The sequence below is a fragment of the Paramormyrops kingsleyae genome, chromosome 2 (assembly GCF_048594095.1).
Source record: "Paramormyrops kingsleyae isolate MSU_618 chromosome 2, PKINGS_0.4, whole genome shotgun sequence".
NCBI lineage: Eukaryota > Metazoa > Chordata > Actinopteri > Osteoglossiformes > Mormyridae > Paramormyrops > Paramormyrops kingsleyae.
Genome location: NC_132798.1, coordinates 14,232,519 through 14,260,503, shown reverse-complemented (window position 1 = coordinate 14,260,503; position 27,985 = coordinate 14,232,519). Strand labels below are relative to the sequence as shown.

The window sequence follows — 27,985 nt, the reverse complement described above, 5'->3', positions numbered from 1 at the left end:
CTAGGGCACCCTCGCCGAAAAGTCAAGCAACCACATAGCACCGGTAAAAGAAAATCTCTGGCGCCTCCCCTGTGTCCGTGCAATGGATGGTGCAACTGTGACACTCAGACATGTCGTCTTTTTCATTTTTTACTGTAGACTTCTAAAGTTTTTCTCTCTCCTTCCAAACCCATGCATGTTCCTTGGAATTTTGTTGTTCACATGGTTCTCATTTTAAAAAGTAATTGTGCATGGCTGGATGGCTTCCCTCAGTCTCGGTGGCGGGCTGCGCCTTTGCTGTGTCCTGTACTCCAGACCGGCTGGGGCGGTAGTAAGAGCACAAGCGCCGGAGCGCTGCAGACATTATCTGTGGTAGAGTACAATCGGGTTAGCAGCGGAGGTGAGTCGTCCGGCTCTTCTTGGAGGTTTAGTCCTAAAATTATTCGGTGCTGGATTTTCACTTTGATCATTTGATCGTTCATTATATATAACCGACTATCCCGACGGATCGCTGGTTCACTTTGGCGGCTGTTTTTGGCTGAACTAAGTTAATTGAAACGGGGAAAGGTTTTTGGCGTCATGGATAAATACGTTTAAGGTTTTTAATGAGGGACCTGCCTGTTCACACTTTAGGTACGGAGGCACTTATTTTTTAGAATGAAAGGAGTGTTCACATTTTATTAGAATAGGTAGACAAGATAATCCGTAACATTTCAGTTAAAAGTACATGGATTTCACATGCGCACTGACTTCTTGCTGCGTGCTGATTGGTCTCCTATAATCATGCATGTGTCACTAATGTTAATATGAAACAGCCTGATGAGTCTTTAAAACAAGCAAAGACACTAGTCAGAGCACAAGAAGAACGGACCTATTTAGCCAAGCATAAGAGTCGTTCAGTTTTGAAGTATTTTGTGAAACCTAAAAAAAGTAGCTCATAGTCTCCCCCCTGACATGGATTATCTGGTCACCCTAATTAAAATCACTCCCCAAGTGACTGTTAAACATTTGACAGCTAAACTTGAAGATATTTGCGTCGATCCCATGCCAGGCCTTAGCGAGGAATGTCTCACTAACTGACATACAACAGCTAAGGGTAGCGATCGTAAAACTTAATAGCGAATAAATGTTGGAATACTGCAGAGAGTAAATAAAATGAGGTTCCAAGGTTAGCTGGCTGCCCAACCTTCCTGTGTGAGTCCTTTATGTATGTATAGAGGGCACATGTATCAGTGAACATAGCTTCTGTTTGTAGTACTTTGTACAGTCGTCCCTCGCCATTTCGCGCTTCGCCTTTCGCGGCTTCACTCTATCGCGGTTTTTTCAAATACATTTATTCATTAAAAAGTTGATAGTGAAAATGATACAGCGCGCGCTCGGTTGTCTGAGTCAATTATACACCTCTGTATTACAATTAAAATTAAAATTACTGTACGTATGGACTGTAGGCCCATGTATTCGAGCACCCCCGCAAATCATTCAACGCCAGGTGCAGCCGAATAATAAAGAAATAAAGAATCCTACTTCGCGGAAATTCATTTAACGCGGTACAGTCTGGAACGGATTAAACGCGATAAACGAGGGACGACTGTACTTAGAACAGTGTTTCCTTTTAAAAAAAAAAAAAATCGAGAGTTAAGGGAATAGCTCTGGGGTGTCACTGTGGTTGTGTAACCTAGCTATTCTCCTGCAGTAACTGAGGTATGTCCTGTACCTGTCTGGCTTACTGAAATATTCTGTGGCACAGTACAGTACACTGGGTACCCAAAAGGCTGTGGTTCTCTTTGGGACCCTGCAGTGTGGTTCTGGACCTTAACAGAGGTGACAGAGTGCAGTTGTTTATGGAAGAAATTGTAAAATGAATCTTCAGATTATATTGTAATGGTTAGCAAATAGCATATTTAATTTAAACATCTGAAATTACATAGTATGACTGTATACACTTCACTAGAACCAGATACAGATATTTTCAAAGTACCACATCGGTCAAATGTTATGAATAATTTTTTAAAAATGTGATGCCGCAAATATATCTGATAAGGTCACAAATTTATCTACATATCTACAATTGCAAATGCAAATAAATAAAACATTGTGTTCTACTATGTGTACAACCCAGGAAATTAAATAAAGGAAACGTATAAATTACCATTTTTTGGATGTTTTTTTTACAATGATTTAGCTTTTACATTATCTTTGCCTGTTAGCGATATAGGTCATTTAAAAATCCAGTAACAAAAATCACAATGGTGAGAGAGTAGATATGTGTTTTAAACATAGATCAGGATGTGTAGGCTGAGATTACATAACTGAGCTGTAGCTTCAGTGGGCTGAAATGATGTCATCAGCAGTGTGATGTAAGACGTGCTGAAATGACATGACTGACCTGTAGCTGCTGAGTGCTGAAATTACATGATTGACCTGTGGTCAGTAGATATGCTGAAATGACTCATCACTGCTTCATGAAACTTACTGAAATGACATAACAAACTGAGCTGCGCTCCATACACAGGGTACGACAGCTGTGTTGGGACGATGACAAGCGTGGCGACGAGTCCAAAAGAACAGATCCTAGTGCGGTTCCTTGACGGGGCTTCGCGAGGAGATGGAGCTCTGGTGTCCAGCATGCTTCTGCAAGCTGGGTTCCTGCTGAACGTGAGTGGAGACGATGGCTGGACGGCATTGATGCTGGCAGCTCGCAGCGGACACTCCGAGGTGGTGAAGGTCCTGCTTTCCAAAGGGTGAATATGCGGCTTTTAATTCTGCTTTAGACCTTGTGTTTACTGAAGGACAATTGTCTCCCATCATATCACTGGTGGGAACATTATAGTGACCCATTGAAAAGTAGAGGCAGGTGTAAGCATTAAGCAGCCGGACACAAAAGTCAGAGTTGGTCTTCCGTTTGTCTTCCATCTGCTGTTACTGGTCATGGAGAGGGACTTGGGGTTTGTCCCACACAGCACTGGGCACAAGGTCTGGAGCACACCTTGGATGGGATGCCAGTCCATTGTGTTGTTAAATAATTTTATTGCAGTTTTAAATTCTGTAATGAAACCAGAAAATATGAATAAATTGTTTTGTTTTTAATATATTCCTTCTGTCTCTCTCATTTTAAGGTGTGACACATCCTTAGTAAACAAATCTGGTCAGACGGCGTATGACATCGCAAGATTCTGGGGACATAAACATGTGGCCGGTTTGCTGTCGAACAGTAAACCAGGTGACGATCATCAGTTTCTGGACAAGGTGGAAGCGGAGGCGCCTGAAAATTTCTTTAGCAGGGAGTCTCTGGACAGAAGATGTGAGAGGAGGACTGATGGAAAGTGGCTGGAGGCTAAGCGGAGATCTCCAGACTCTGTGTACATCCTGTTCTTCAACCTGAACCCGCTGGTCACCTCTGAGGCAGAGGAGCTGGGTGTAGGTGGGCCAGACATTAAATTACGCAGGCTGAGGGTACAGTCTGTGCAAGATCTGCTGGCAAAGCCTGGGACCACACTAGTTTTCCTTGGGGTGGAGAAGCAGGTGAGCCCTCCTCCTCCGTCATCCCCAGGAGACGAGGACGGGCTTACGGCCTGGTTCGCTCTCAACACCGATGAAGATCCTACGGAGCATCTGAAGCTCTCCGGATCGAGCTGTTTCTTCGTTAAACCTCCCATGCCGGGCCTTTTTGCATTAAGCGAAGAGGAGGCGGGTAAGTGCAGCTTGCAGAACCCGCCAGCCACTGTGAAATAACCTGCCTTGGAGCGACATCTCAGCTCAGTGTTTTCATGTCGTCCCAGGGGTCATCGCACAGGCACGGTCGGTCTTGGCCTGGCACAGCCGATACTCTTTCTGCCCAACATGTGGGAGCAAGACCAGGGTAGACGAGGGCGGCTACAAAAGGACGTGCATGAAGGAGGATTGCCCAAGTCATCACGGCGTCCACAACACATGTTACCCCCGAGTTGGTAAGACCTTTCTTTGTTTCTTCTTATTTTTCTTTCTTTCTTTCTTACTTTCTTTCTTTCTTTCTCTTTCGTTTTCTTTCTTTCTTTCACCTGTCCCCTCGCACCGTGGCACGAAAACTTCGCCGTGTTCCTCATACCACGTCACAATACAGACTTAAAACTAAAAATGTGTAAACTTTGTTACTTTATATACATCTGACCTACATGGAACCCGCTACACTAATATTCACCCCGTGCAGATCCAGTGGTGATAATGCTGGTGATTCATCCTGGAGGAAACCAGTGCTTATTAGGCAGGAAAAAAACATTTCCACCCGGAATATTCTCGTGCCTTGCTGGATTCATCGAGCCAGGTGTGCTGACCCCCACCCCAGCTATGACTAATTTCACACTGGTCCCTCTGTGCTGGGGAGTGACCCCATGTGTGGTTTGTCGAAGCAGGGGAGGGGATAGAGGATGCGGTGAGGAGGGAGGTGGAGGAGGAGAGTGGGATCAAAGTGGGCCCGGTCCGGTACATATCCTCCCAGCCCTGGCCCATGCCATCCTCATTGATGATTGGATGCCTAGCAGTTGCCGTGTCGACAGAGATTAAAGTGGATGGAAATGAAATCGAAGAGGCTCGTTGGTTCACCAGACAGCAGGTGAGCAACGTGAGGAGCTGGGGATACGGTTTGGCACATTGACAGAATTGACTTATGAGTTTTTCTGACTTGCAGGTCATCGATGTTCTTCGGAGTGGAAGCGAGCCGGCGTTCGTCTTGCCGCCGAGACAAGCGATCGCGCATCAGCTGGTGAAACACTGGATCGGCATGAATGCAAATCTGTAGGCACAGCGAAGACCCGCCGCATGTGGGAGGGGACCAGACAGGCGACGAATAGATGGGCCACTTCGTGTTCTTCCACTCCCTTCTTATAGAAGGTCCATCTAGACACCAAGCAGCACCAGTAGATCTTCGTTTGCATTCACATCCCCCTCTTTTGTTGGTGATTTCCTTTTATGGTGGTTTGCATTGGCCTGCATGACCTGGCAGCATCACTGGGGGTAATGCAGTGCCACAAGCAATGTGTCCGTTCTCTCCATAATTTTCTATTTTACATTGTTGAGAGCTGCAGTATTTTTAGTAAGAATATACAAGCAGCTGCAGACAGCTGATCCGGTTAGGATTTAGTCATGGTGACGGGCTCACCTTATGTTAACATGAGTGTGCTGATTCTGATAAAGGGACCTTTACCAGGAGCAGAACTTCAGGGAGGATATATTGAGGGTGGTGCGTTGGTCTGCAGATTAAGACTGTGCCCATGAGGTCACATTCAAGGCGAGCAGAATGATGTCACCGTCGGCGGCTCCAGGGATTGGCTTACCCTGCTCTCTGATCTGCACTTATATGTCACTTTTGGCAACAGCATTTGTTAAAGAAATCAATATGTGTCGTAAGATCCAAAGTCTGTATAGTTAAAATAGGAAATAAAATATTATTACATCATTTGGTGTTTATGTATTCCAGTCAAACTGTCACACTAACCCTCAAGATATGAAACTTAAGAATGACTGCAGTCAAAACAGGAATTAAAGTCTGGCTGTTGGATTCATTCCATATTTTACTGATGAACTTAGACAAGGGTGTGTTTAAGCTGTAATCTATTTACTGTCATCAAATATGGCAGAAAGTCACCGATTTCTTTACCAAATATTTAATATGACTAAGAAATTGTTTTTCATGTTCTTAAGAACATAAGAACATAAGAAATTTACAAACGAGAGGAGGCCATTCGGCCCATCAAGCTCGTTTGGGGAGAACTTAGCTAATATCTCAGAGTTGTTAAAATCTTATCTAGCTCTGATTTAAAGGAACCCATGGTTTTAGCTTCCACTACAATAGCAGGAAGACTATTCCATACTCTGACTACACGCTGTGTAAAGAAGTGCTTCCTCAAATTTGTTTTAAAATGTTCTCCCGCTAATTTCCACTTATGGCCACGAGTTCTAGTATTTAGACTAATATTGAAATAGTCATTTGGCTGAACAGCATCCAGACCCGTTAGAATCTTATAGACCTGAATCATATCCCCCTTTAGTCTCCTTTGCTCAAGGCTGAACAGATTCAGTTCCGCTAACCTCTCCTCGTAAGACATTCCTCTAAGACCAGGAATCATTCTCGTAGCTCTTCGTTGCACCTTTTCTAAGGCAGCAATGTCCTTCTTGAGGTATGGTGACCAAACCTGCACACAGTATTCTAGGTGGGGTCTTACCAAGGAATTATATAAGTGTAACATCACCTCCCTTGACTTAAACTCCACACATCTAGAGATATAACCCAACATTCTGTTCGCCTTTTTTATTGCTTCCCCACATTGGCGAGAGTGGGACATGGAAGCATCAACATACATACTGAGATCTTTCTCGTAATCAGCTACCTTTATTTCAGTGGAACCCATAAAATATCTGTACTGTATATTTCTGCTCCCTGCATGGATTACCTTACATTTATCTGTGTTAAATTTCATCTGCCAAGTATCAGCCCATTCGCTAATTAAATCCAGATCCCGTTGAAGCCTCTCTGCTGCTTGAATAGTATCTGCTACCCCGCCCACCTTAGTGTCGTCTGCAAATTTAACCAGTTTACTGTATGTATTCGTGTCAATATCATTAATGTAAATTAGGAACAATAGTGGTCCTAAAATTGAACCCTGCGGTACCCCACTTAATAAAGTATGAGGATCAGATCAGTGTTGTCTATCAGATCCTGCACAGTATGGATATTAGTTATGAGAAATCAGGAATGTGTGCTCCATGTCGCAGAGCTTTATGTATTTTAAGCAGATTAAAGCCTCATATGAATCTGGCTCTGACTGACAGAAGCCTCTTCAGGTAGGAGCCAGCAAGCCTGAGCAAACAAGGCTTGACGTTGTTGATCGTTTAGCTTTTTTCTGATCCTGAGGGACTCCTCAAGAGGTGACCTCCATGGAGTGGAATGACCCTGAAGACGTTTGAGTGTCTGAGTATCGGCATGTTTGTAGACTGGGTCCTGTGAACAGGAGCACGGCTTTTCACTCTAGCTGGGAATGCGGAGGCTAACCAAGTTCCAAGTAAAAGTGTCGTATCCGGCATTCGTGTAATCAGCATCCTCAAGGAACCGACAAAGTTCTAAAATGTAAGTATAAATAATAACAATAACATTGTTCTGTTAAAAGTTGGCCAATACATACACTGCTCACAAAATGTATTGGGATGTTTTCTCAATTCAGTAAAAATGTTGCAAATGTATTGGTTTCATAACAGAAGTCCATTGACAACTCCTTTGACTGACTCGTACAGTTCTTGTCATTTTGCTGTGATTTGAAATTGTAGTCCTTGGCTCCTAAAGGGATATTTTATGTTATTGCAAAGGTGTTACTAATTTAAAAGTACCCAATGAAACTCCATGTTAATGAACTTAACTCAGAACAGCTCTTTTAGAACTATAATTTGGATTTCAGTTTATTACTACTTGAAATGAATGTTTTACTTAAATGTACTGGTTGCTGTATATATTTTTGTAAACGAATGAATAACGTAAAGATTTTTCTTATGAAGCCAGTAAATGTGCCATATGTTTACTGAATTAAGCACTTGCATGTAGGTTCCGTACATCTACAGAGCAACACGCTCCAGTAGCCTTTCCACTTGTTCTGCTGCCGTTTACCTCGCTATCTCGTGTTCTGCCGAATATCTGACTTAAAATAACAGTGCAATAGCCATTAGCGTGTGTGCATGTGTATAATAGGATTGTTAGTAAGTGTAAGAAATGTATTGCGATTGTTTTTCAAAAGTAACATTCAACTGTCTAAAAAGTTCAGCTATCCGACAGCTGGATGTACATGGGAATTGGCATTTTACCGTCCTCAGTAAGAGAATAATTCAAGAGCAAACAGAAAGCAGTTAGCATTTTGGGTACGGTCACGATTAGTTACATCAGAATAGTGCGCTAATGGCTCATCTAATGGTGCATTTTTATTTACTCAGACTCATGTGGTAGCATAGATGGACTGTGAGCCATTAAATATGACTCATATTAATTTCCATTCGGAGTTGTCCCAGATATTACATCGACCTGCAGATGCCTGGAATGCTTAGCCTGTCTATATCGGGAAGCACTAACAGACGAGCAGCGCTGGTGCTTCTCTTACCCCACCGGTCCCGCCCAGGGTCAGAGCTTCTGTAGTTCTCTGTTAGCTGGATCCTTGGCACTCATTCAGGCTGAAGAGGTCCATGGAGAGGGAGCGCAGTGATTACCTCGACTGGAGATGGTCTAAGGTAGCCTTCCCATAAGCAGGACATCCACCTAGGGAACCTTGGATGGTCCTGGTAAGTTTGCGTGACCAGATAATCCATGTCAGGGAGGACAATTTGAGCTAGGACAGGATTTATAAACTACCATTTCAATAAAAAGAACCTGGATTTCACTAAAGCACTGAGTTCCAGCTGTGTGCTGATTGGTCAGTCTCCTATAATCAAGTATGTATCACCAATGTTAATGTGAAACAGCTGGATGAGTCTTTCAGTCAAGGAAACAAACCAGTAAAAGTACAAGACAAACCAAACGATTTAGCCGAGCATGTGAGCCTTTCAGTTTTACAGTAGTTAGTAAAACCTGAAGTAGCTCAGAGTGTCTCCCTGACATGGATTACCTGGCCACCGTAGGTAAGTCACAGCGTGTGGCTGACAGACCCAGCCTGCTCCATCCAAGGCCACATCTGTAGATAGCAGGTTGGAAACATCCCCAGCCAACCCCCCACCAATGTCAGTCTTCAGCTACACGAATGTCAAGCACACATGAGCAGCAGAGAAAATGCACTGGGTATGATTCAGCCGGACGTCAGACTGAGGAACCCGGACGTCAGGCTGAGGAACCCGGACGTCAGGCTGAGGAACCCGGACGTCAGGCTGAGGAACCCGGACGTCAGGCTGAAGAACCCGGACGTCAGGCTGAGGAACACGGTCAGCTCTGTGTTCCTTTACGGAGCCCTGGGCGCCTGATCTTAAATGTGAGCATGACCTGGTGACCTTGATACAGTAAATCATACTATAGTAATGTACACAGCAAGCTTATCAAATTCACAGATTGGTGTCACAGGACTGAAGGAATATCAAAGTTAACCGTAAAATCAATAGTAAGAATAAAATAGGATTTAAATATATCTGAATGACGAAGAGGTCGTCTGCAATGGCAGTGCCATAGAAATGGAGATCTGAGGTCTTTTTAGCAAAACCAGACACATCAGTTCTGAGTGCAGGTCCGGCGCAGCCAGTGGTGGAGGAAGTACTGAAGCTCAGTACTTAAGTAAAAGTACAAATACTTTGTTACATTCCACCACGGCGCAGCACTGTCTCTGTCAGAGAGATACTGCTTGCTGCACAGTAATATTTTGCATACCTCTCTGCTGAGGATGAATGAATCAGAACTGCTGGGACTTAGTCACAGCTTCATGAATAATCCTGAAAGCGCACTGTGGCCGCACCAGAACAGGATGCTCCAATGGGATTTTCCATGTTCTGCTCATTTCTGCGTTGAGAAGTAGTTCCCCGGCTATTCATTATTTTATTTTTATGCTCAGAGAAGCTCTTCCTGAAGTATTAAGTGCACCTCAGATTTACACCAATGCCGTTTCATCCCAGTGATGGATAATTCAGAGAACACAGGGACCCAGAACACTTGCTGTTTTCATAAACGGAATTTACTCACCCCTCCTTGTCATCAGCCCTTGGAAATGAACCCTCTGCCATCCGGGGTGCAGCTCAAGCCCGGCTATGCTGCAAATGAACGTTTCTCCTGGTTCAGGACGCCAGTGGCCAAACACGGGGCAAAAGAGGGGGCAGTAAGTGTGGAAACATGGAGCGCCAGGGCATTAATACAAGAGCAGCTGCATCTCCACATACAAATACAGCTTAGAAAGGGCAGCATCCCCATACAAACTCAAAGGGTAGTGTGATCTTTTTCTGTTCAATGCACAGTGACTAACGTGTAGGGAGATGAATGTCGGTCCAAGTAAATGGCAGTAAGCGAAATGAGTCAGCGATTTAAAAATCTGTATAATACTTCAGCAATTTCAGTCATCCATGCAGTAAACAAAAAAAAATCTCATCAGACTTAGTTTTATTTGCATGGCTTTATTCTATCCATTGCTAAAAGTGTTACATTGTGATAAATTAACAAAGCACAATATTTAAGAGCTGGAAAAATTCTACAGTGATGCTCATTTTCTGAGAACAGAGAACTTTATTAAAACGTGAGAGGAAGACGAAGTCATTACAATGTTTAAATCACTATCAAGTAGTTTAAGCAAGTAAATAACTATAAATAATTTTGAACATAATTTCAGAAATCTAGTTTTAAGATTAAAAAGTCAAGTAAAACCTAACGTTCCCCAGCTGGTGACTGAACAGTAAACAAAAATCCAAATAGCCGGTCAATATAACAATAAAAAAACAGACAAATGATATGTACATATTATTCCAACATCATCAAGATCTCTTTCTAATTTGTACTTTTTCTTAGTTTTGCATATATGGTAACATATCTTATAAAGAAATAGTAGACACTGAAAATGATTTCCTGCCACCCTGACCAGCATAAAAACAGTATCTGACTTGCTGCCCACTCCTCGTCTGCCACACCATCCCATCGTACACTCATCATGCGTCTGTTTTTTGGCAGAACGTGTCCCAGAGATATGCTGTGTTGTTTTCTATGTAGTCGGGGTCTTTTTCCGTGGCCTCAGTGATGAGAGGAGACTCCGGCGACATGACCTGAATGCTGAAGTTCTCAGCAGGAAGCTCCATAGTGGAGAAAAGCTCCAGGTTCAGCAGTTTTGGGGTGATCTACGAGGAGGTAGGGACATAGCCCTTCAGTAGAGTGGCCAGAACATCACATGTAAAAATCATCACAAAAAACAGCTGCAATACCCTCCTTGGACAGTAACTTCGACTACTTCATTGACATACGTTTACAATTCATTTAGTAGACACTTTTGCCAAATGTATTGTAAAAGGGATACATACTGTGCATGCTTCTGTACACACTCACATACTGTATATCCAAAATCTATCCGTTCATACTACTTTAAAGAATTATTTTCTCCAGAAGCTCTGAATGACCCAGCAACATTCTGATAACTGGTCCTTAAAAGCTATACCACCCCATGTCTGTCTATTAATGAGGCATTTCTGTCAATTGCATTTTTTTAAACTATGAATTGTTGAGCCCAAGCAAAACAATATTTCAACTACGTTATCACATTTTGTAGCAGCTGTTGGTTGTGAACAGTAAAGCAGCCTGGCGAGAGTAATGCGGGAAATGAGAAGAGGAAACGGGAGGAGAACACAACACCTCATGCGCAGACAGTGACCCCCACTGTCTGATAGAACTGCAGGAAGGGTTTGGGATCGGTGGAAAAAGGTGTCTCGTGTTCCTGTGGGTGACAGTGACAGCTGGGTTATGTTGCATCTGAGCCATTTCCATCTCAGCTGCCCCTCATCTCCAGGCAAAGCGACACAAAATTCACATGGTTTATGTAGCAGGTACTCAGCAAAATCACTCTGCTGAGCCTGGGATTTGAGCCGGTGACCATCTCATCAAAGTCACAGCATCCTAACCTGCTGAAGCACGCATGACCCCCACCTCTGTCTGATGGAAAACAATTTACCTCCATTATCAGCAAGGGCCATTAAACCTATCTATCCATCCACACTACCTTTACTGATTACATAAGTGTTCATCCGATGTGGGATCATAGTGCCTGACACTTATCCCAGGCAAGCTGTGGACACACTGGATGGGACACACACACAGTCCATGTATTGAAAATTTTAAGGGAACTCTTCAGTAATTACTAGGGGCATATAGTCTCCACAATGTAATGATTACAAACACGCACACACACACATACACGTATGTATTCATATCTTTGTGGGGACTGTCCATTCATTTCCACGGGAAAGAACCCAAATTTCAACAGCGACAACCTTAACCATAAATCAAAATAACAGGTTTTCATTTGTTTGGTTTATAAGCAACCAAACAAAATGCAAGACTTTTGACATTTTTAGTTATTTGATAGCAGTTGAGTTTCCCCTTATGGGAATGAAAAAAATGGTGCCCAAAACGTCAAGATAACTGTTTTTTTTATGTTGTGGGGAACTTGGTTCACACAATGTAATATTTACATGACCCACAGTGAAACTGTAGATAATCTATATCTGAACAACATAGTTTGTGTTTAATTGTTTCGGCCTATCTGGGTGTTAGACAGACAGCCCAAGCTGTCCCCTAAAGAATATGACTGGGTCACTTATAATGAAGGTGAATACAGGCATTATATGGGCATTCCGCCTATGTGCAGCTGACAGGTACAGCACTCATAATGAAGGTGAATACAGGCATTATATGGGCATTCCGCCTATGTGCAGCTGGCAGGTACAGCACTCATAATGAAGGTGAATACAGGCATTATATGGGCATTCCGCCTATGTGCAGCTGGCAGGTACAGCACTCATAATGAAGGTGAATACAGGCATTATATGGGCATTCCGCCTATGTGCAGCTGGCAGGTACAGCACTCATAATGAAGGTGAATACAGGCATTATATGGGCATTCCGCCTATGTGCAGCTGACAGGTACAGCACTCATAATGAAGGTGAATACAGGCATTATATGGGCATTCCGCCTATGTGCAGCTGACAGGTACAGCACTCATAATGAAGGTGAATACAGGCATTATATGGGCATTCCGCATATGTGCAGCTGGCAGGTACAGCACTCATAATGAAGGTGAATACAGGCATTATATGGGCATTCCGCCTATGTGCAGCTGGCAGGTACAGCACTCATAATGAAGGTGAATACAGGCATTATATGGGCATTCCGCCTATGTGCAGCTGGCAGGTACAGCACTCATAATGAAGGTGAATACAGGCATTATATGGGCATTCCGCCTATGTGCAGCTGGCAGGTACAGCCCTCATAAAGATGGTGAATACAGGCATTATATGGGCATTCCGCTTATGTGCAGCTGGCAGGTACAGCACTCATAATGAAGGTGAATACAGGCATTATATGGGCATTCCGCCTATGTGCAGCTGGCAGGCTCAGCACTGATAATGAAGGTGAATACAGGCATTATATGGGCATTCAGCTTATGTGCAGCTGGCAGGTACAGCACTCATAATGAAGGTGAATACAGGCATTATATGGGCATTCCGCCTATGTGCAGCTGGCAGGTACAGCACTCATAATGAAGGTGAATACAGGCATTATATGGGCATTCCGCCTATGTGCAGCTGGCAGGTACAGCACTCATAATGAAGGTGAATACAGGCATTATATGGGCATTCCGCCTATGTGCAGCTGGCAGGCTCAGCACTGATAATGAAGGTGAATACAGGCATTATATGGGCATTCAGCTTATGTGTAGCTGACAGGTACAGCACTCATAATGAAGGTGAATACAGGCATTATATGGGCATTCCGCCTATGTGCAGCTGGCAGGTACAGCACTCATAATGAAGGTGAATACAGGCATTATATGGGCATTCCGCATATGTGCAGCTGGCAGGTACAGCACTGATAATGAAGGTGAATACAGGCATTATATGGGCATTCCGCCTATGTGCAGCTGGCAGGTACAGCACTCATAATGAAGGTGAATACAGGCATTATATGGGCATTCCGCCTATGTGCAGCTGGCAGGTACAGCACTCATAATGAAGGTGAATACAGGCATTATATGGGCATTCCGCCTATGTGCAGCTGGCAGGCTCAGCACTGATAATGAAGGTGAATACAGGCATTATATGGGCATTCAGCTTATGTGTAGCTGACAGGTACAGCACTCATAATGAAGGTGAATACAGGCATTATATGGGCATTCCGCCTATGTGCAGCTGGCAGGTACAGCACTCATAATGAAGGTGAATACAGGCATTATATGGGCATTCCGCATATGTGCAGCTGGCAGGTACAGCACTGATAATGAAGGTGAATACAGGCATTATATGGGCATTCCGCCTATGTGCAGCTGGCAGGTACAGCACTCATAATGAAGGTGAATACAGGCATTATATGGGCATTCCGCCTATGTGCAGCTGGCAGGTACAGCACTCATAATGAAGGTGAATACAGGCATTATATGGGCATTCCGCCTATGTGCAGCTGGCAGGCTCAGCACTGATAATGAAGGTGAATACAGGCATTATATGGGCATTCAGCTTATGTGTAGCTGACAGGTACAGCACTCATAATGAAGGTGAATACAGGCATTATATGGGCATTCAGCTTATGTGCAACTGGAAGGCTCAGCACTTACACAGTCCTATAGAGGGCGAGCAACACCAGCACCAGAAGAATGAGGAACACCAGGGGAAGAATAGTATACAAAATGTCTTCAGTGTCTGGAAAGAGAGTGCAGGTCTTTAGCCATTTTGCGCTTATTGTCTAAGCAATGTCACATATGCTAAAAAGCACTGTATCTTTCGTATCCTAAATCTGTCTTTAAGTCGAATTTGTAGATAAGTCAGAACATTAATACAGTACATAATAATGATGCGGTAACAATAAAAATGAACTACATACAGTACTGTGCTGTACCTTGAGGCGATGAATTACAGAAGGCGTGTAATGTATTCACGAGCATCACAAAGCAGTGTGTGCGTTCGTTGCTATGAACCACTGTATTTAACTCAATTTTTTTATATAATAGGCTTTATGGTAGTTCATCTGTAAGTAGGAGTTGTCTGTAAGTTGGGCATTTTTAACCATGTATTGTATGTAACTAGAGGTAAAAATGAAACTGAAAGCTTAAAATATTTCAAATTTAGAGAAAGTTGCACTCAAACACACATTTAACAATTAACAGAACAATTAATAGAAAACTGTGTGAAGAAGGGAGAAACCTTATCTCACACTTGACCTGATAGCCCTCTGAAAAGGCCTATTAGTGCAATTACTGTACATTAAAGTGTGAACAGCAGGTTCCATTTGGACCTCATCAGCACCCACAGCAGAGGAGACACTTCATGTTCAGGAGCCCAGAAGGAATATGGAGGACATCATCACACATTAACAGCAGCTCAGCTGGGAATATACCGAGAAAGCCGTTTGTAAGGGTAGCTCAAAAAACAGATCTGGACTAACCGAAGAGCGGAGTAGTGAAGCTCTCACTGGTGAGCTGACTGGACCTGGTTCCTGCTCTCACTTTGAGGGAGTAGTCCGTGTTCGCTGTCAGATTTCTGATTGTAAATGTCTGGTTTGCGGAAGTGACTAAAAAATCTGAGTGATGAGGGAGTAGGAAACAAAACAAAGGGAAAGACATCAAACATAAAGGGTCTGCAATGCCAGTGAACAGTCGAATGGCGGTAGCTAGATTCACCAAATAACAAACGAGTAATCACATGTCAAATAGTGTTGAAGTTCGGTTCTGGTTGAAAGATCAAGGGAGCTAATCTAAGCAGCACATAATTTAAGTTAAACCACTGAAAAGTTCTGAGACTGTCATCATATTTTTAAGTTTCAAGTTTTATTGTCACCTGTTCTGAGGAACACAATGAAATTCTTATGCTAAAGTTGCAGGGTAGGATTTTGGGGGATGGGACAAATAGCAGTGCAATACAAGACAAGACAGTACAGGACGAATAGCAATGTAATACAGGACACGACAGTACAGGACAAACCACAGTGCAATTCAGGACAAGACAGTGCGGTACAAGCCGCAGTGCAATTCAGGACAAGACAGTGCAGGACAAGCAGCAGTGCAATACAGGATGAGAGAGTGCAGGACAAACAGTGGTGCAGTACAAGACAGGACAGTGCAGGACAAACAGCAGTGCAATACAGGAAAAGACAGTACAGAACAAACTGCAATACAGGACAAGACAGTACAGAACAAACTGTAGTGTGATACAGGAGAAGACATTGCAGGACAAACAGCAGTGCAATACAGGACAGAGTCTTACTTTGGGCACCATTTTTACTTGTTAAGGTCATGTTGTATTTCGGTAAGCTGTTGTCTTGGCCGGTCGGGTGTCCCTTAAGATTCACGGTGACACTGTTCTTCCTCACCTGCATGACGTGCCAACTGCCGGACCCCCCAATCACTGAGGGAATGCAGAGAGGTCTGTTCACTCGGGAACAACTGGAGAACGGAGCCGGCTGATTTACGTGTGGACAGCAAACCTACCCCCGCTTTCCAGGGAGGCTGGGACTGATTTCGGAGGCCCACAGATGTCTCTGTATATGGGGTAGACGCTGATGTTGTATGTTGTACTGGGGTGGAGCTTCCCTGGAATGGGAAAGGCCTTCTTAAAAACACACTTCTCAGTAATATTAGCAAAATAACAGGTTCTCATGAATACGCTAATGAATGACGGAGAAAGTTATTTGTAATGTCTGTGTGCCCGAGAGAAGATGAAAGCACAGCATTTAAACATAATTCATGACAGTGTATCACAGCATTTAAGCAAGTAAACATAAGCACATAGAAGTCTACACCAGTGTTTCCTAACCCAGTTTACTGGGACCCCCAAAAGACTTGGCTGAGAAACACTAGTCTATAGGCTGATGTGTTATTCGGTGAGTGTGTTTGCCGGGAGTTACCCTGCAGCACTGCGCTGGAGAAGTTGGGCTGAACTCGCAGCCACTGGCTGCTGCTGGCATCTTGATTGGCCGCCCACTCGACGGCGAACTCGCTGACGGCTCGCTCTGTCTTTCCCATGTCCCACTCAACAAGGATTGTGCTGCCTTGAGTGGTGGCCCAGATGCCCAGCACAGGTGGAACATCTGAAATGATGTCATTGTCTGGGGATGGGGGGGCAGGGGGGGGTCACAATGGACCAGGGAAGCTGATAAGACACACAAAGCGGAGTGTTTTGTGACACCTACTGGTCAGAGAATGCAATGGCCCATAAGCTTTCAGTAAGCGGCTCATTTTTAAAACTCCTAAGCTCACTGCCCTACTACCCTTTTCTCATCTAGGGCTTCAACATTGTTAAAGAACACTGGGCTGTCTGGGGCGAGCAGGAGTAAAAATATGTCTAAAAAGCACAAACCGCGAGGAGGACTGACCTGCAGAGGGCACCAGCAGCCGGCTGATGGGAGACACCCCTGCACTGTTGTATGCTGTGACGATGACGTCATATTCTCCCTCCCTTGCGTCAAAGCTGATCTTCAGGTCTGTGGTCTTAACCGTAACACTCTTAGATTGGTTCGTATAATTAACACAATAGCCCAGAATAGATCCATGTCTGTCCTCCAAGGCCTAAAACAAATATATGATCTATCATCATCCAGCGTCAGAGAAGAGAAAGATGGGACCGTTACCACGGAGACCATGCTGACGTCACCTTCCACATCAGCCAAACTTTACGGAGTCTGTCAGTCCGCCCAGTGTCCACGCGCTGACAGACATTCACAGAGCTTCTGGGGGCTGATGGAAGAAATGATTACAAGAATGTCAGTCTCCAGCCTGTAAGTTTCAAGAACTGTTAAATACTAAGGCAAGCTGTTTTAACATTAAATAAATAGGTGGGGCAGTAATTTTAGATATCTGCATTGCAATTCTTACTAGTAGAAACTGGTATTTCAGATGTCTGTAATTCAAATACCAGTAGAAATAAGCATTTGAAACATCCATAATTCCGTTCTTACTAGTAGGAATGACGTCACTTTTCCCGTTCATCTGTATTGCGGTTTTCATTTGAGAGGGCAACAATTCCATTTTAGATACTTCAAATGTGAATTCTAGATATCTGAAATTACTTTCTTGCTAGCAATGATTCTCTTTTTAGATGTCTGCAATTTAATTATGACTTGTCACAATTTCTGTTTTAGATTAACAAAATGCAAAACAGTTTGCATTATAATTATAGATAGCTAAAACTACATTAGTACTAGTAAGAACACAATTTTAGATATCTCAATTGCCCAATTGTACGATTTGTAAGAATTCAATTGTGGATATCTACAATTCAAATTATTAGCAGTAAAAATACAATTGCAGATGCCTACAAATGAATTGTGGATATCAGCTGAAAGTGGGATAAGGCGCTGTGAGAATATCAGCAGCAGCAAAGTTAATTTGAGACTGGTTAATTTGAGACATTGTGACTACATTTTATACACTGTGCCATCTACAACTGAGTTCTTACTAATACTCATGTAGTTTTAAATATTTATAATTACATTACAGATTTCACAAACTGTTTTGCATTTTGGATATCTAAAATAGATATTCTGATGGGTAATACCTGAATTGCAGACATCTAAAAAGAGAATTGTTACGAGTAAGGACGTAATTTCAGATATCTAGACTTCGTACTTGTGATATCTAAAACGGAATTGTTGCGCTCTGTATGCAGACTGACCGCAGCCAATCCCTGATGGTGAACTTTATGTCACCTACCCTCTTCCTCATCCGAAAGCGCACACGGAAAAGTGAAGTATGAATTGGTCTTCAAATGAAACCCGCAATACTCATGAATGTGAAAAGCTGCGTCATTCATACTAGTAAGAACTAAATTACGACTGTCTCAAATGCTCATTTCTATGGACGCCATAGCACTCAAAATAAAATAAATACTTCATAATAAATATTGTCAAATACAGTTTTTACTAATAAGAATAGACTTTTGGATATCTCTAATTTTCATTATGACTACTACAAATATAGTTCTTACTAGAAGAAATAGAATCCTGGATATCTAAAATACGATTACAGATAGCAAAGGGCTGCGTTTAAACGTTAAAAGAGCTTGCCATAAAATACATGCCTTCAGTGTGCTTGCCTCCCAACAGTGGCTCTGTGATTCCCTGTTACTCTCTTTTAAACCATCACCTCAGAATCGGAACCAGAATCTCATTTATCCGCCAGTACTGGAGTTAACACATTTGGAAACTGCACATTTGGAAGCTGCTCAACACGACAAGTCACACAAGTGCATTAACAAATGGGACATTAACATAAGGGAACATTACATAAAAGAGTATCAGCAGAAGTCACTACTGTTTCCAAGCCACTATGAGTTTTGATCTGACAACGTCATGATGTATTAGCAGCGACTGCAGCATTTACCAAGAACTCAGTACCTCATGTTGTGGGACTTCACTATTTTGTGATGTGGAGTTTATTATTGCAGTTTGTACTATGACTGATGTAAAGAAAAGGTAGCAGAGCTTCCCAGCAAAAAAAGAAACAAAATACACCATTTTTTCCCAGAAAGAAAGGAGAGAAAAAATCCATGATAAAATCTGTTGCAACATGTTCAAAGAATTGCAATAAAAGCAGAAGTCACGCTAACCTCCATTAGCATGCTGTTGTTAGTGGTCTAATTCTCATGTCATATGTTTCAGCGTGCCATGAAAGTACGTTTATCTTCTTATGATATTATTTCACGTATTGCAAATTAATCTCTTTGTCTTGCACTCATTTCATTTGAATAATTTTACATTTAGAAATGCTTTTTTGACCCTGTTTTTCCAGTCGAAGTTTCAGTCCATCAAATCCGGTACATTCTAAATCCAAACCGAAAGCACAACAAGAAAGGTATGAACACAGGCAGTCCTTGCGTGTCCACTAAGCACACCTACCAATCCCTAGGGTCTTCGCTGAGTGATTGTCACTTGGGGGGCCCCAAAGTTTGCTACTGATTAATGCGCAGGCAACTTTGACGCAATATTCAGTAAATGGCTGCAGGCCATTAATGTCTTGTGAACAAATTGTTCTGCATCCAGGATGGAGAACCTGGGAAGAGAAACTCCTACCATTACTGCGCATTTTGCATGTATTTGAACCAAATATGACACTCCAAATATAGCATGCTGTTAAAGGCGCTCTGTTCAAACACACTGCTTATGTAATGTACCTCTTTCCAGTGGTCACTGCTGATTGGCCTGTAGTACACCATACACTGCACTGAGTAATGCTGAGGATTCCACTTCACGGAGATAGAGTCATTTGTTATAGACGTAATTGATATGTTCACCGGCTTGGGTGTCATGGCTGGAAAAAGGCAGCAAGCACAATAATTCAATAAAACTTCAATAAAAATGTCATAAATAGTGAAAAAATGTTAGAAACTGCAAATGTCGTAAATCAATATCTACATGCTATATGGGTGAAATGAAACAATGATACAGCTACATTGGAATGCTTCTTTTTGCATTTCCTATCTTACTCTCCTCTCTCCTTTGAGACACACATGCATGCACACACACACGCATGCACACGCACACGCACATGTAGGGTAAACATATCCTTATAGGGACTGCTCATTCATTTCAATGCACACACACACACACACACTTTACAGCCCCCCCCCCCCAAAAAAAATCTTGCATTAGAGTTCCCCCGTGCCTGGAAAAAATTACATTTACATTTACAGCATTTGGCAGATGCCCTTAACCAGAGCCAGTGCTTAGAAGTCTCATCAGTGAATACATTCTGGTACTGGTTCAAAAGAACCTGCCTAAGATACAACAGTACAGCCTACTGGGGGCAAACCCCTACCCCTCACTCTGCAAAATCTACTACAGGGATCCTAGCAGGGGGTCCAAAGTGACATTTTGTCAGGGAGCCCAGAATTCCTTGCTATTAAAAGCTGTAGGACTCCCCTTGTTATGTACTGTATGTGAGAAATGGTCTTGGTACTCTAAAACTCTTAAAACTATGGCATCATTACCTATTTCCAGAGTTTTCACCAGGAAAGGATGAGACAGGGTCACCATTTGGTTCCTCGTGTTCCATGCTATGATTGTCACATTAAATTGTGTCCCACGGTTCAATGCTAAATCACAGGCCAGGAACCCAGAACTGAGAAACATTTTGATACATTTTACCACAAACATTGTATCAACAATGATTAGCCTACTACAAAAAGCATGTAACATTAAACAGCTCATTTGTTACGCAGGGAGCTCTATGTAAGTAATGCTGGATGTTTGGACATGATTTTGCTACGTTAGCATATGAGCCTGAGATACTCACTTTGAAATTAGCAAGGAGTATTTTAAAATTCCTGTCTGGTTATGCACAGGTATCCAGCTGCAGGTGATGGATTTCCCATGATAAACATAACAGGAAATGTTTTTCACTGCCTCTGCAAACAACAAACATGTTAAATAAATAACTAAAATTTAAAATGAAACAATGATACATTAGCAATCAAAGTAACTGGAAGTGGACACATCACATGTTTTACTTCAACAGATCCACTCAAACTTATGTTCAATGCGGTTATTTGTTCAGTGTGGAAGAAAATGGCATTTTAACGACACCCAGTCTTAAGCAGGCTCAGGGAAAGAACTTCATTCATGGACAATACCAGAGACACAGCCAGCAACTGCAAAGTGCTCAGTTTGTACAGTTAATTGTTTATTTGATTCTGAGATAACAACAAGGAAATATTAAAGTAAATAAAATAATCAGCCACCTATCCAATGTTAGGTGTAACTTAGGCTTGTGCCCTATGGTGTTGGTAACAGGGTCCAAGCAGCCCCATTAAGATAGGATAAGAGGTTGGAAGCCAGCTAGATGGATGGATGGATGGATATTCTTCCATCTACGTACCTTGCCCCAGAAGTAGAGGGAAATCACATTCCCCATTGTCAACAAAACACCGGTACGGATGTTCAGATGCTGAACACTGTTTCAGATCATCGATATATAGTGTGCATTCTGGAAGAGTTGAAGTAATTAAGTATTACATCTTTTCACAACTCATCAAGTGATACATCGTAATACATTCTAGTGGACAACAGGTCGCTTGCATGTACTTCAGAGCATCATCATAATAAAAATATACATATTTTAGAAGTATTTACCCAACTGGCTGTTTCTGGCTTTACCACCACTGCTGGCATGAGAAATGACACCTGCATTCAAACAGCATTTCAGAGACATCTCACCAAATTAAAAAAAAAATCTTTTGACAAGAGGCCATGATCAAAGGACTCTCAAGTTTAATTAGGAAAAAATCCATAGTTTAATCACTATGAATCTATCCAGCCATCTTAATCATATCTTATGCAATAGAGGGATACAGCACATCATTAAACAACATTTATATATGATGTGGGGGGGGGGGGGTGGGAATCATGCTACTCATTCTTTCAATCATGCCTGTGTGACATGAAATGACGGGGGAAAAAATCCTGTTAAAATGAGCAAAATTAAACACTGTCTGACTGGTAGACATAAGTAAAATGATACAATTAAACAATGCAGGCCCACAAAGCCTGCATAACCAGTCAACATTTTACTAGTGTACATTATGATTTACTATGTGCTAACGTCTGCTAGCATGTCTGTGAGGTTACAGTATGTTAGCTTCAGATGCTAGTGGAATTAGCATTAGCTGGAGTAAATTTGCATCACAAATCCATTCCTTTCAGCTGTTTTTTTTAGTACTTTTAGGATTTTATCAGGAATGCATCAATACATCGCGATGTGCGATACTACTAATAACGAATAATATATGGAATATGCCCTCTGATCTCCGGTAGCTCCATGTATTTCGACCAATAAGATGATGGTAAAGCAACCAGGTCAGTTTAGGGAGCTTTTCCACTACACCAGGTACTGCACTTTCGGTATGGTACTTTCAGTACTTTTCCTTTTCCATTGACTTTTGGTCGAGTACCTGGAGTACTTTGAGGTGAGACTGGCAAATACTTTCTTTGCTGACTGGTTATGCAAACAGCCTGCATCTGAAACACGCACAGCCGGACAAATGAAATGACCCAAGCTTTAACTGCGATTTGGTCAGAGAAGAAATAAAAAAGTATTTTGTATAATATGCTAGGGCTGCAAGAGGCGAGGCACAATGCAGGGGAGGATGAGACCATCCGTGTAGCAGCACAAAAGGGCAAAACAAAACAGGTAAATGACAAACTAAGGCAGGGGGCAACATATGAGCAACCACAGTAAAACATCAGCAAACACAGTGCAACAGCAACCACCACAATGACTTCACTATCCCCTGGCTATTCAAAGGGCTTTCTTGGTTGGTATCTATATCCCTCACCCCCTCTTCAGTTCCTGACCTAGCAGTGCTCTGGTCAGAGCATCAGATCATGAATTACGAGTCCCCCCCATTAATCCTGTTCTGTCTATGGAGCATGTAAGACCCAGGGGACACAGAGAAGGGGATGACCAGCGACCCCAGCTGGCCACAAAGGGAACCTGACCAACTGAAAGGGGAAGGACAGTTGGCTTAGTTCTTTTTATGCAGATAAATCACATAATATTTCAACTGTCTGTCTGTCTCTCTCAAATATTTTTTGATATTTATGAGTTCAGTATCCAATAACTTGTGCAAAATGTGCAACAAAGGACCATATTTAGTTTATGGCAAGCCATAAGAAGTAACTTACTGTCACACTAACAAAAGAAAATAAGTGAAAACTTTAGAACCATGCCTCAAGTATTTTAGGTACTGTTGTATGCATATTATATTTACAAGGAACACAGGAAATATGGCAAACACAGCACAAACTGTGTTCCATGTGATTATATATTGGGCTTATTTTTGGGATTAATTTCTCCACCTTACTTTGCACAGTGGGCTTATTGTTGGCTTGTTTTCAGGGTTTTGGCTGCTTGTCCGTGAGACTTGGCAACGCGGGTACGACTCACATAACCTACAATGAAAAACCATCTCTATGAGGTTTGTCTCAGGTATGGATTGGGTTTTTGTGGCAGTGGAAAAGCGCCATTAGTTCAAAGCCTCTGTTCATCACAACACACCCAAGCTAAAGAGCCTCGGGGCAGCCTTTGTGGAAGGCTCTATAATCAATGAAATGGCATGGAATTGAATTGAATCTAATCGAATCTAACTGAATTGAATTTGTGTGGGTCATTTCTGCAGGAAGCAGTGATACAGCATCTACATGCTATTCACACCTGAGAACCCAGGGGGTTAGCATAAAACCCTAAGGCCAGGCTGACAGTCATACGCCAACATTGTACATTTATGAATGTGGTTATGAATTTATAACCTACATTTAACATGTTTTGACCATCTGGAGTTTATCATGGTGTGACCGAGCCCTGAAGCTTTGTACTCTATGTATTTTACACATGCACAATATCATCATGCTGCTCAGAAATTAACCTTCAGGTCTAACTGGATGTCATCTGGTCAACTGTCAAGATGACGCAGAACTCAGTGGGAATCAGATGGATTAGAACTCCATGGTACCCACCTGATACTAATGTCAAGAAGGTAAAGAGACACATGGAATAGCCAAGGTCCAGTCCATACACTGTGTGAAAACAAAAGCATACTTTAATAAGCTTCCACACATCATCTAATGATCTTTGCAAAAACCTTATCCCCTCAACAGCATCACTGAAGCTCTCACACAAAGACATCTAGACATATCCCATCCATCCATCCATCCATTTTCCAGCCTGCTTATCCTACTGGGTTGTGGGGGGGAGGTCTGGAGCCTATCCCAGAAGCAATGGGCACGAGGCAGGAAACAACCCTGGATGGGAGGCCAACCCATCCCAGGGCACACCAGTCACTCACACATGCACACCTAAGGGCAATTTAGCAACTCCAATCAGCCTCAGCATGTCTTTGGACTGTGGGGGGAAACTGGAGTACCTGGAGGAATTCCCACAACGACACGGGAACAACATGCAAACTCCACACCCAGGTCCCAGAGGTGTGAGGCAACAGTGCTAACCACTGCACCACCATTCCACCCCTCTAGCTCCTCACAAACAATTCCATGAAAAAACCTTTATTCCAAAATACCCAACATGCATGCATATATTGGCTATAGAATAAGCATGGAAATAAACTCATACGGTCATATATTTCGCTCTCAAACATTCAGCCTCCTAAACATGCCACCTAAATGACTCACAGATACTCAGTCTACGTGAACGTACACCGACATACACCAAATTTACTACGAGGGCTGTGTTTATCATGCAATGGGCTTCTAAATGCAATCTAAATGGGCTTATTACGCAAAATGTGTGTTCTGAACTCTCATATATATATAAAAATTGGTTTTAAACCTTTATATTGTAAATTTAAATTTCATCTAAATTACGTAATATTGATAATGTCTAGAATTCCTAATAGCAGTATAAGACATTATATAAATTTCACAATTAATTAAAGCAAATCTTAATTCAAATATGAACAGCTACAGTTAGGCTTATCAAGACAACTCACTGTTGTAGAGAAAGCAGGCGTATCCCAGAGTCTCAGTGAGATTGGGCAGTCGTGTTGGGCAGGTGACACAGAACGCAGTGCATGTCAGCCGTCGCTCTGGTCTTTCACCATGCCTTTCCGGTATGACTGATAAATACCCTCTCCACCCTTAGCATGATTTTCCCAATATCTTGCCACATCCCCCTTTCTCAGAAACGGAACCAAAATGCAAGACATTGCTTAACTACTTTTATCTGCTGAAATCAGTTCAAAATATTGTCATAGGTTAAAACTCTTACAAAAGCTCAATTTTGTATCCCCTTGTACACACAGAGAGCCACAGGTTAAGGGAATGAAACGAAATTATTTTTACAGTCCAGAGAGTTAACATGTTTATAATTAGCCGACCCTTCCAAATGATGGTTCAGCTGGAGGAATACTTTGAAAGTGAGATGTTCTTGGAAGAGATGGGGCGTTAGTCATTCCCTCAAGGTCATAACGCACTCTGCAGTCTGGATGTGTTTGTGTAGCCTGGTCCACGCATTAAATGTCTAATACGAGACTAGGTTTCTAGAATTTCATGGTCTATAGAACATTACCTACAGTACAAGACATCGATGACGGGAAGTCCGCTCTTATCTCAGTGATGTAGCAAAGCCCTTACACAATTTCTTCCACTTGGTTACAATTTGGCTTGGATCACAACCTTCAGAATCACTAAGGAAACTCTATCAGACAATGGATTCACTGGTACCCCCAAGGCCATTTTACCAGTCCATGAATTCTTTGTATGGCATGGTACGCAGACATCAAAAGGTTGGGAACCCCAAATGGAAAAGATGGTGGAAGCCCTGTTGCCTTGCTCTAGGACTGCACCTAAAGATTTTTAAAAACTATAATAAACTAAATTGTGATGGGAAGTTACAGTTGGTTTGTATATAACAGCACAGGGTTAGTGAAACGGGATGTTTTAATAGCTACTGTATGAGCTTCCTATTCCACAGAGGAGCTGATGACTGCAGTCACGTGTGAGTCGTGTTTCTTTTAAGCTGCAGTTTTGTGATTCCTAGTTTATCATTCTTATGGAAATTCTCATCTGTTTCACCACATAAGGATGTAACTGACAATTAAAATATATATTAAACACTGAACTTGACTGACTAGGTATCCTGCATTTTGTAAAAAAATGGCTATGGAGGTCTGGCATTTTGTTCAGCGATGCTTTGGGTACAATGACATACTTGATAATGCAGAAAGGGGCCATCTATCCATCTTCCAACTAGTCATCCTAGTCAGAGACCAAGGAGCACAAAGCTACACACATAATTACTACAGTTTATATAATTCCCTCACTTGTGTGTGGCCCTTCGTCAGTGAAAAGTTTCAGCCTCTGTCTGGCACTGTCTCTTCAACGTCCATCTTCTATACCTGCCTGTCCAACGCAGGGTCACAGCAGTCTGGGGCCTTTCCCAGAAAGCTATGGGTGCAAGGCAGGGAAAATCCCAGGATGGGGTGCCAACCCATCACAGGGCACATATACCCACACATACCATTCATAGGGCACATATACCCACACATACCACTCACAACTCCAAGTCACCTTAGTACCTTAGGTGATAAGGGCTGCTTCAATGATGGGAGTGTACTGCAGAAACATCAGGGCCTGTAGCAGGGTCTGTTTCCTCAGTTGACTGACACAGTTTCCCTTTCAGTGACCAAATCAGTGAATCTCTCCCCTGATCCATCATGTCTCTGGGACTCAGTAAGCAGGACAGTTCAAGCTAAGTACTGTATCTGGAAATATATAAGATGCACCTATGAGAGACTGCAGCTGTAAGTTAGCATAAGCATTCGTCCTCAAAATCAGGAAAATACAGTGTTGGGCAGTAGTGTAGCTAGGGAAGGGGAGATCAGCTGCTGAGATTTACCAAAATGGGGGAGCACCAGTCATTTAGTTTTTTCAGTTTCTTCTTCATCTAGTTCGCTAACTCTACTGATTCACCCCAAAAAAAGATCATCTAATGCCGAATTCTTCGTCATAGTTGGACATGCGATATTTCTAGTGTTCAGGTTTTGGTACTTGCCTGTCAGATGAGTGAGCGAGTTTAATTTCCAAACCTGCTTATAACATTAGAACAGGTGGCCAATGTAAGGTTTACATCGCTTATACAAATGTTAGCTAGGTAGTTTAACCAATGTAATCTGACATCAGTAAACTGAGACAATATAATAATTGATGCTTCATTCTCCCTCTGGGGGGATTCTTTTTTACACCTCCCTCAACTTGCTCTTTTTTATAGAGTAAGCCAAGGTTTCTCAACCCAGTGCTCGGGGACCACCAGACGGTCCACGTTTTTGCTCTCTCCCAATTGGCAGGGAATTGGGAGAGAGCAAAAACATGGACCGTCTGGTGGTCCCCAAGGACCGGGTTGAGAAACCCTGGAGTAAGCCATGCATCTGTGAAGGGCAGCCACCTGTTGGGGTGCCCAGGAGGCTGGGGCTTAAGGGCCTTTTAAGTGACACTTTCTCAACATAAAACTTTATTTTTGTTACATCTTCCCATCTTAGTTAACAACTTAATTTTATAAGTTGGTCAAAACTAAAAATAAAAAATACTCTGTCAACTTAGTTATATATGTATTTTTGAACAGATATTTTTTGCCCTCCCTTAACATCTGAAAAATGACTGCAACTTCTGGAAGTGAGTTTCATCTGCGCGGAAGCTTTGGGCGCCTTCTGCCACACCAGGTACCTTACTTTTGATACGGTACACTGAATTTCCTTGATGTAAAGCTTTCATGCAGCGGAGCTATATTTTTTGAGAATAACTAGTTGCTTAACTTATATTTTTAAAGCAGCTAA

The 27,985-nt window shown here is 42.5% G+C and overlaps 2 protein-coding genes across 5 annotated transcripts; one reads left to right on the top strand and one right to left on the bottom strand.

Moving 5' to 3' along the window:
• The first annotated feature begins 22 nt into the window (after positions 1-22).
• nudt12 (nudix (nucleoside diphosphate linked moiety X)-type motif 12) lies at positions 23-5,410 on the top strand. Of its 4 annotated transcripts, none has more exons than XM_023836535.2 (7): positions 23-43; positions 2,492-2,720; positions 3,096-3,670; positions 3,759-3,926; positions 4,166-4,279; positions 4,368-4,567; positions 4,643-5,410. In XM_023836535.2, the coding sequence occupies exons 2-7, from the start codon at positions 2,515-2,517 to the stop codon at positions 4,751-4,753; spliced, it is 1,374 nt and encodes a 457-aa protein (XP_023692303.2). In that variant the 5' UTR covers positions 23-43; positions 2,492-2,514; the 3' UTR covers positions 4,754-5,410. The 4 variants fall into 4 exon arrangements, with proteins under 4 accessions (XP_023692303.2, XP_072562256.1, XP_023692301.2 ...); XM_023836533.2 differs by lacking the exon at positions 23-43 and adding an exon at positions 295-379; XM_023836534.2 differs by lacking the exon at positions 23-43 and adding an exon at positions 402-612.
• A 4,648-nt stretch (positions 5,411-10,058) lies between these two features.
• Positions 10,059-25,248, bottom strand: LOC111856509 (interleukin-31 receptor subunit alpha). The gene is made up of 17 exons (XM_023836519.2): positions 25,145-25,248; positions 24,156-24,215; positions 21,774-21,824; positions 21,520-21,627; positions 20,938-21,049; positions 20,633-20,763; positions 19,817-19,953; positions 19,542-19,695; positions 17,300-17,382; positions 17,022-17,214; positions 16,554-16,754; positions 16,138-16,239; positions 15,914-16,054; positions 15,096-15,230; positions 14,269-14,353; positions 11,294-11,375; positions 10,059-10,785 (listed from the first exon to the last, which is right to left on the bottom strand). Coding segments are annotated over exons 1-17 (1,962 nt in total). The 5' UTR covers positions 25,146-25,248; the 3' UTR covers positions 10,059-10,599.
• Between the last annotated feature and the right edge of the window lie 2,737 nt (positions 25,249-27,985).

What these genes read in the sequence shown, in the direction of transcription:
- LOC111856509 (XM_023836519.2), bottom strand. An exon ending in GCAGTGACCACTGGAAAGAG is followed by an intron (nt 19,696 to 19,816) that starts GTACATTACATA and finishes TTCTCTTCCCAG; the next exon opens with GTTCTCCATCCTGGATGCAG. An exon ending in CTTCACTACTCCGCTCTTCG is followed by an intron (nt 14,354 to 15,095) that starts GTTAGTCCAGAT and finishes CTCTCTTTCCAG; the next exon opens with ACACTGAAGACATTTTGTAT.
- nudt12 (XM_072706155.1), top strand. Translation starts at nt 172, where the DNA reads ATGCATGTTCCTTGGAATTTTGTTGTTCACATGGTTCTCATTTTAAAA. An exon ending in CAATCGGGTTAGCAGCGGAG is followed by an intron (nt 380 to 2,491) that starts GTGAGTCGTCCG and finishes CTCCATACACAG; the next exon opens with GGTACGACAGCTGTGTTGGG. An exon ending in CACATGTTACCCCCGAGTTG is followed by an intron (nt 3,927 to 4,367) that starts GTAAGACCTTTC and finishes TTGTCGAAGCAG; the next exon opens with GGGAGGGGATAGAGGATGCG.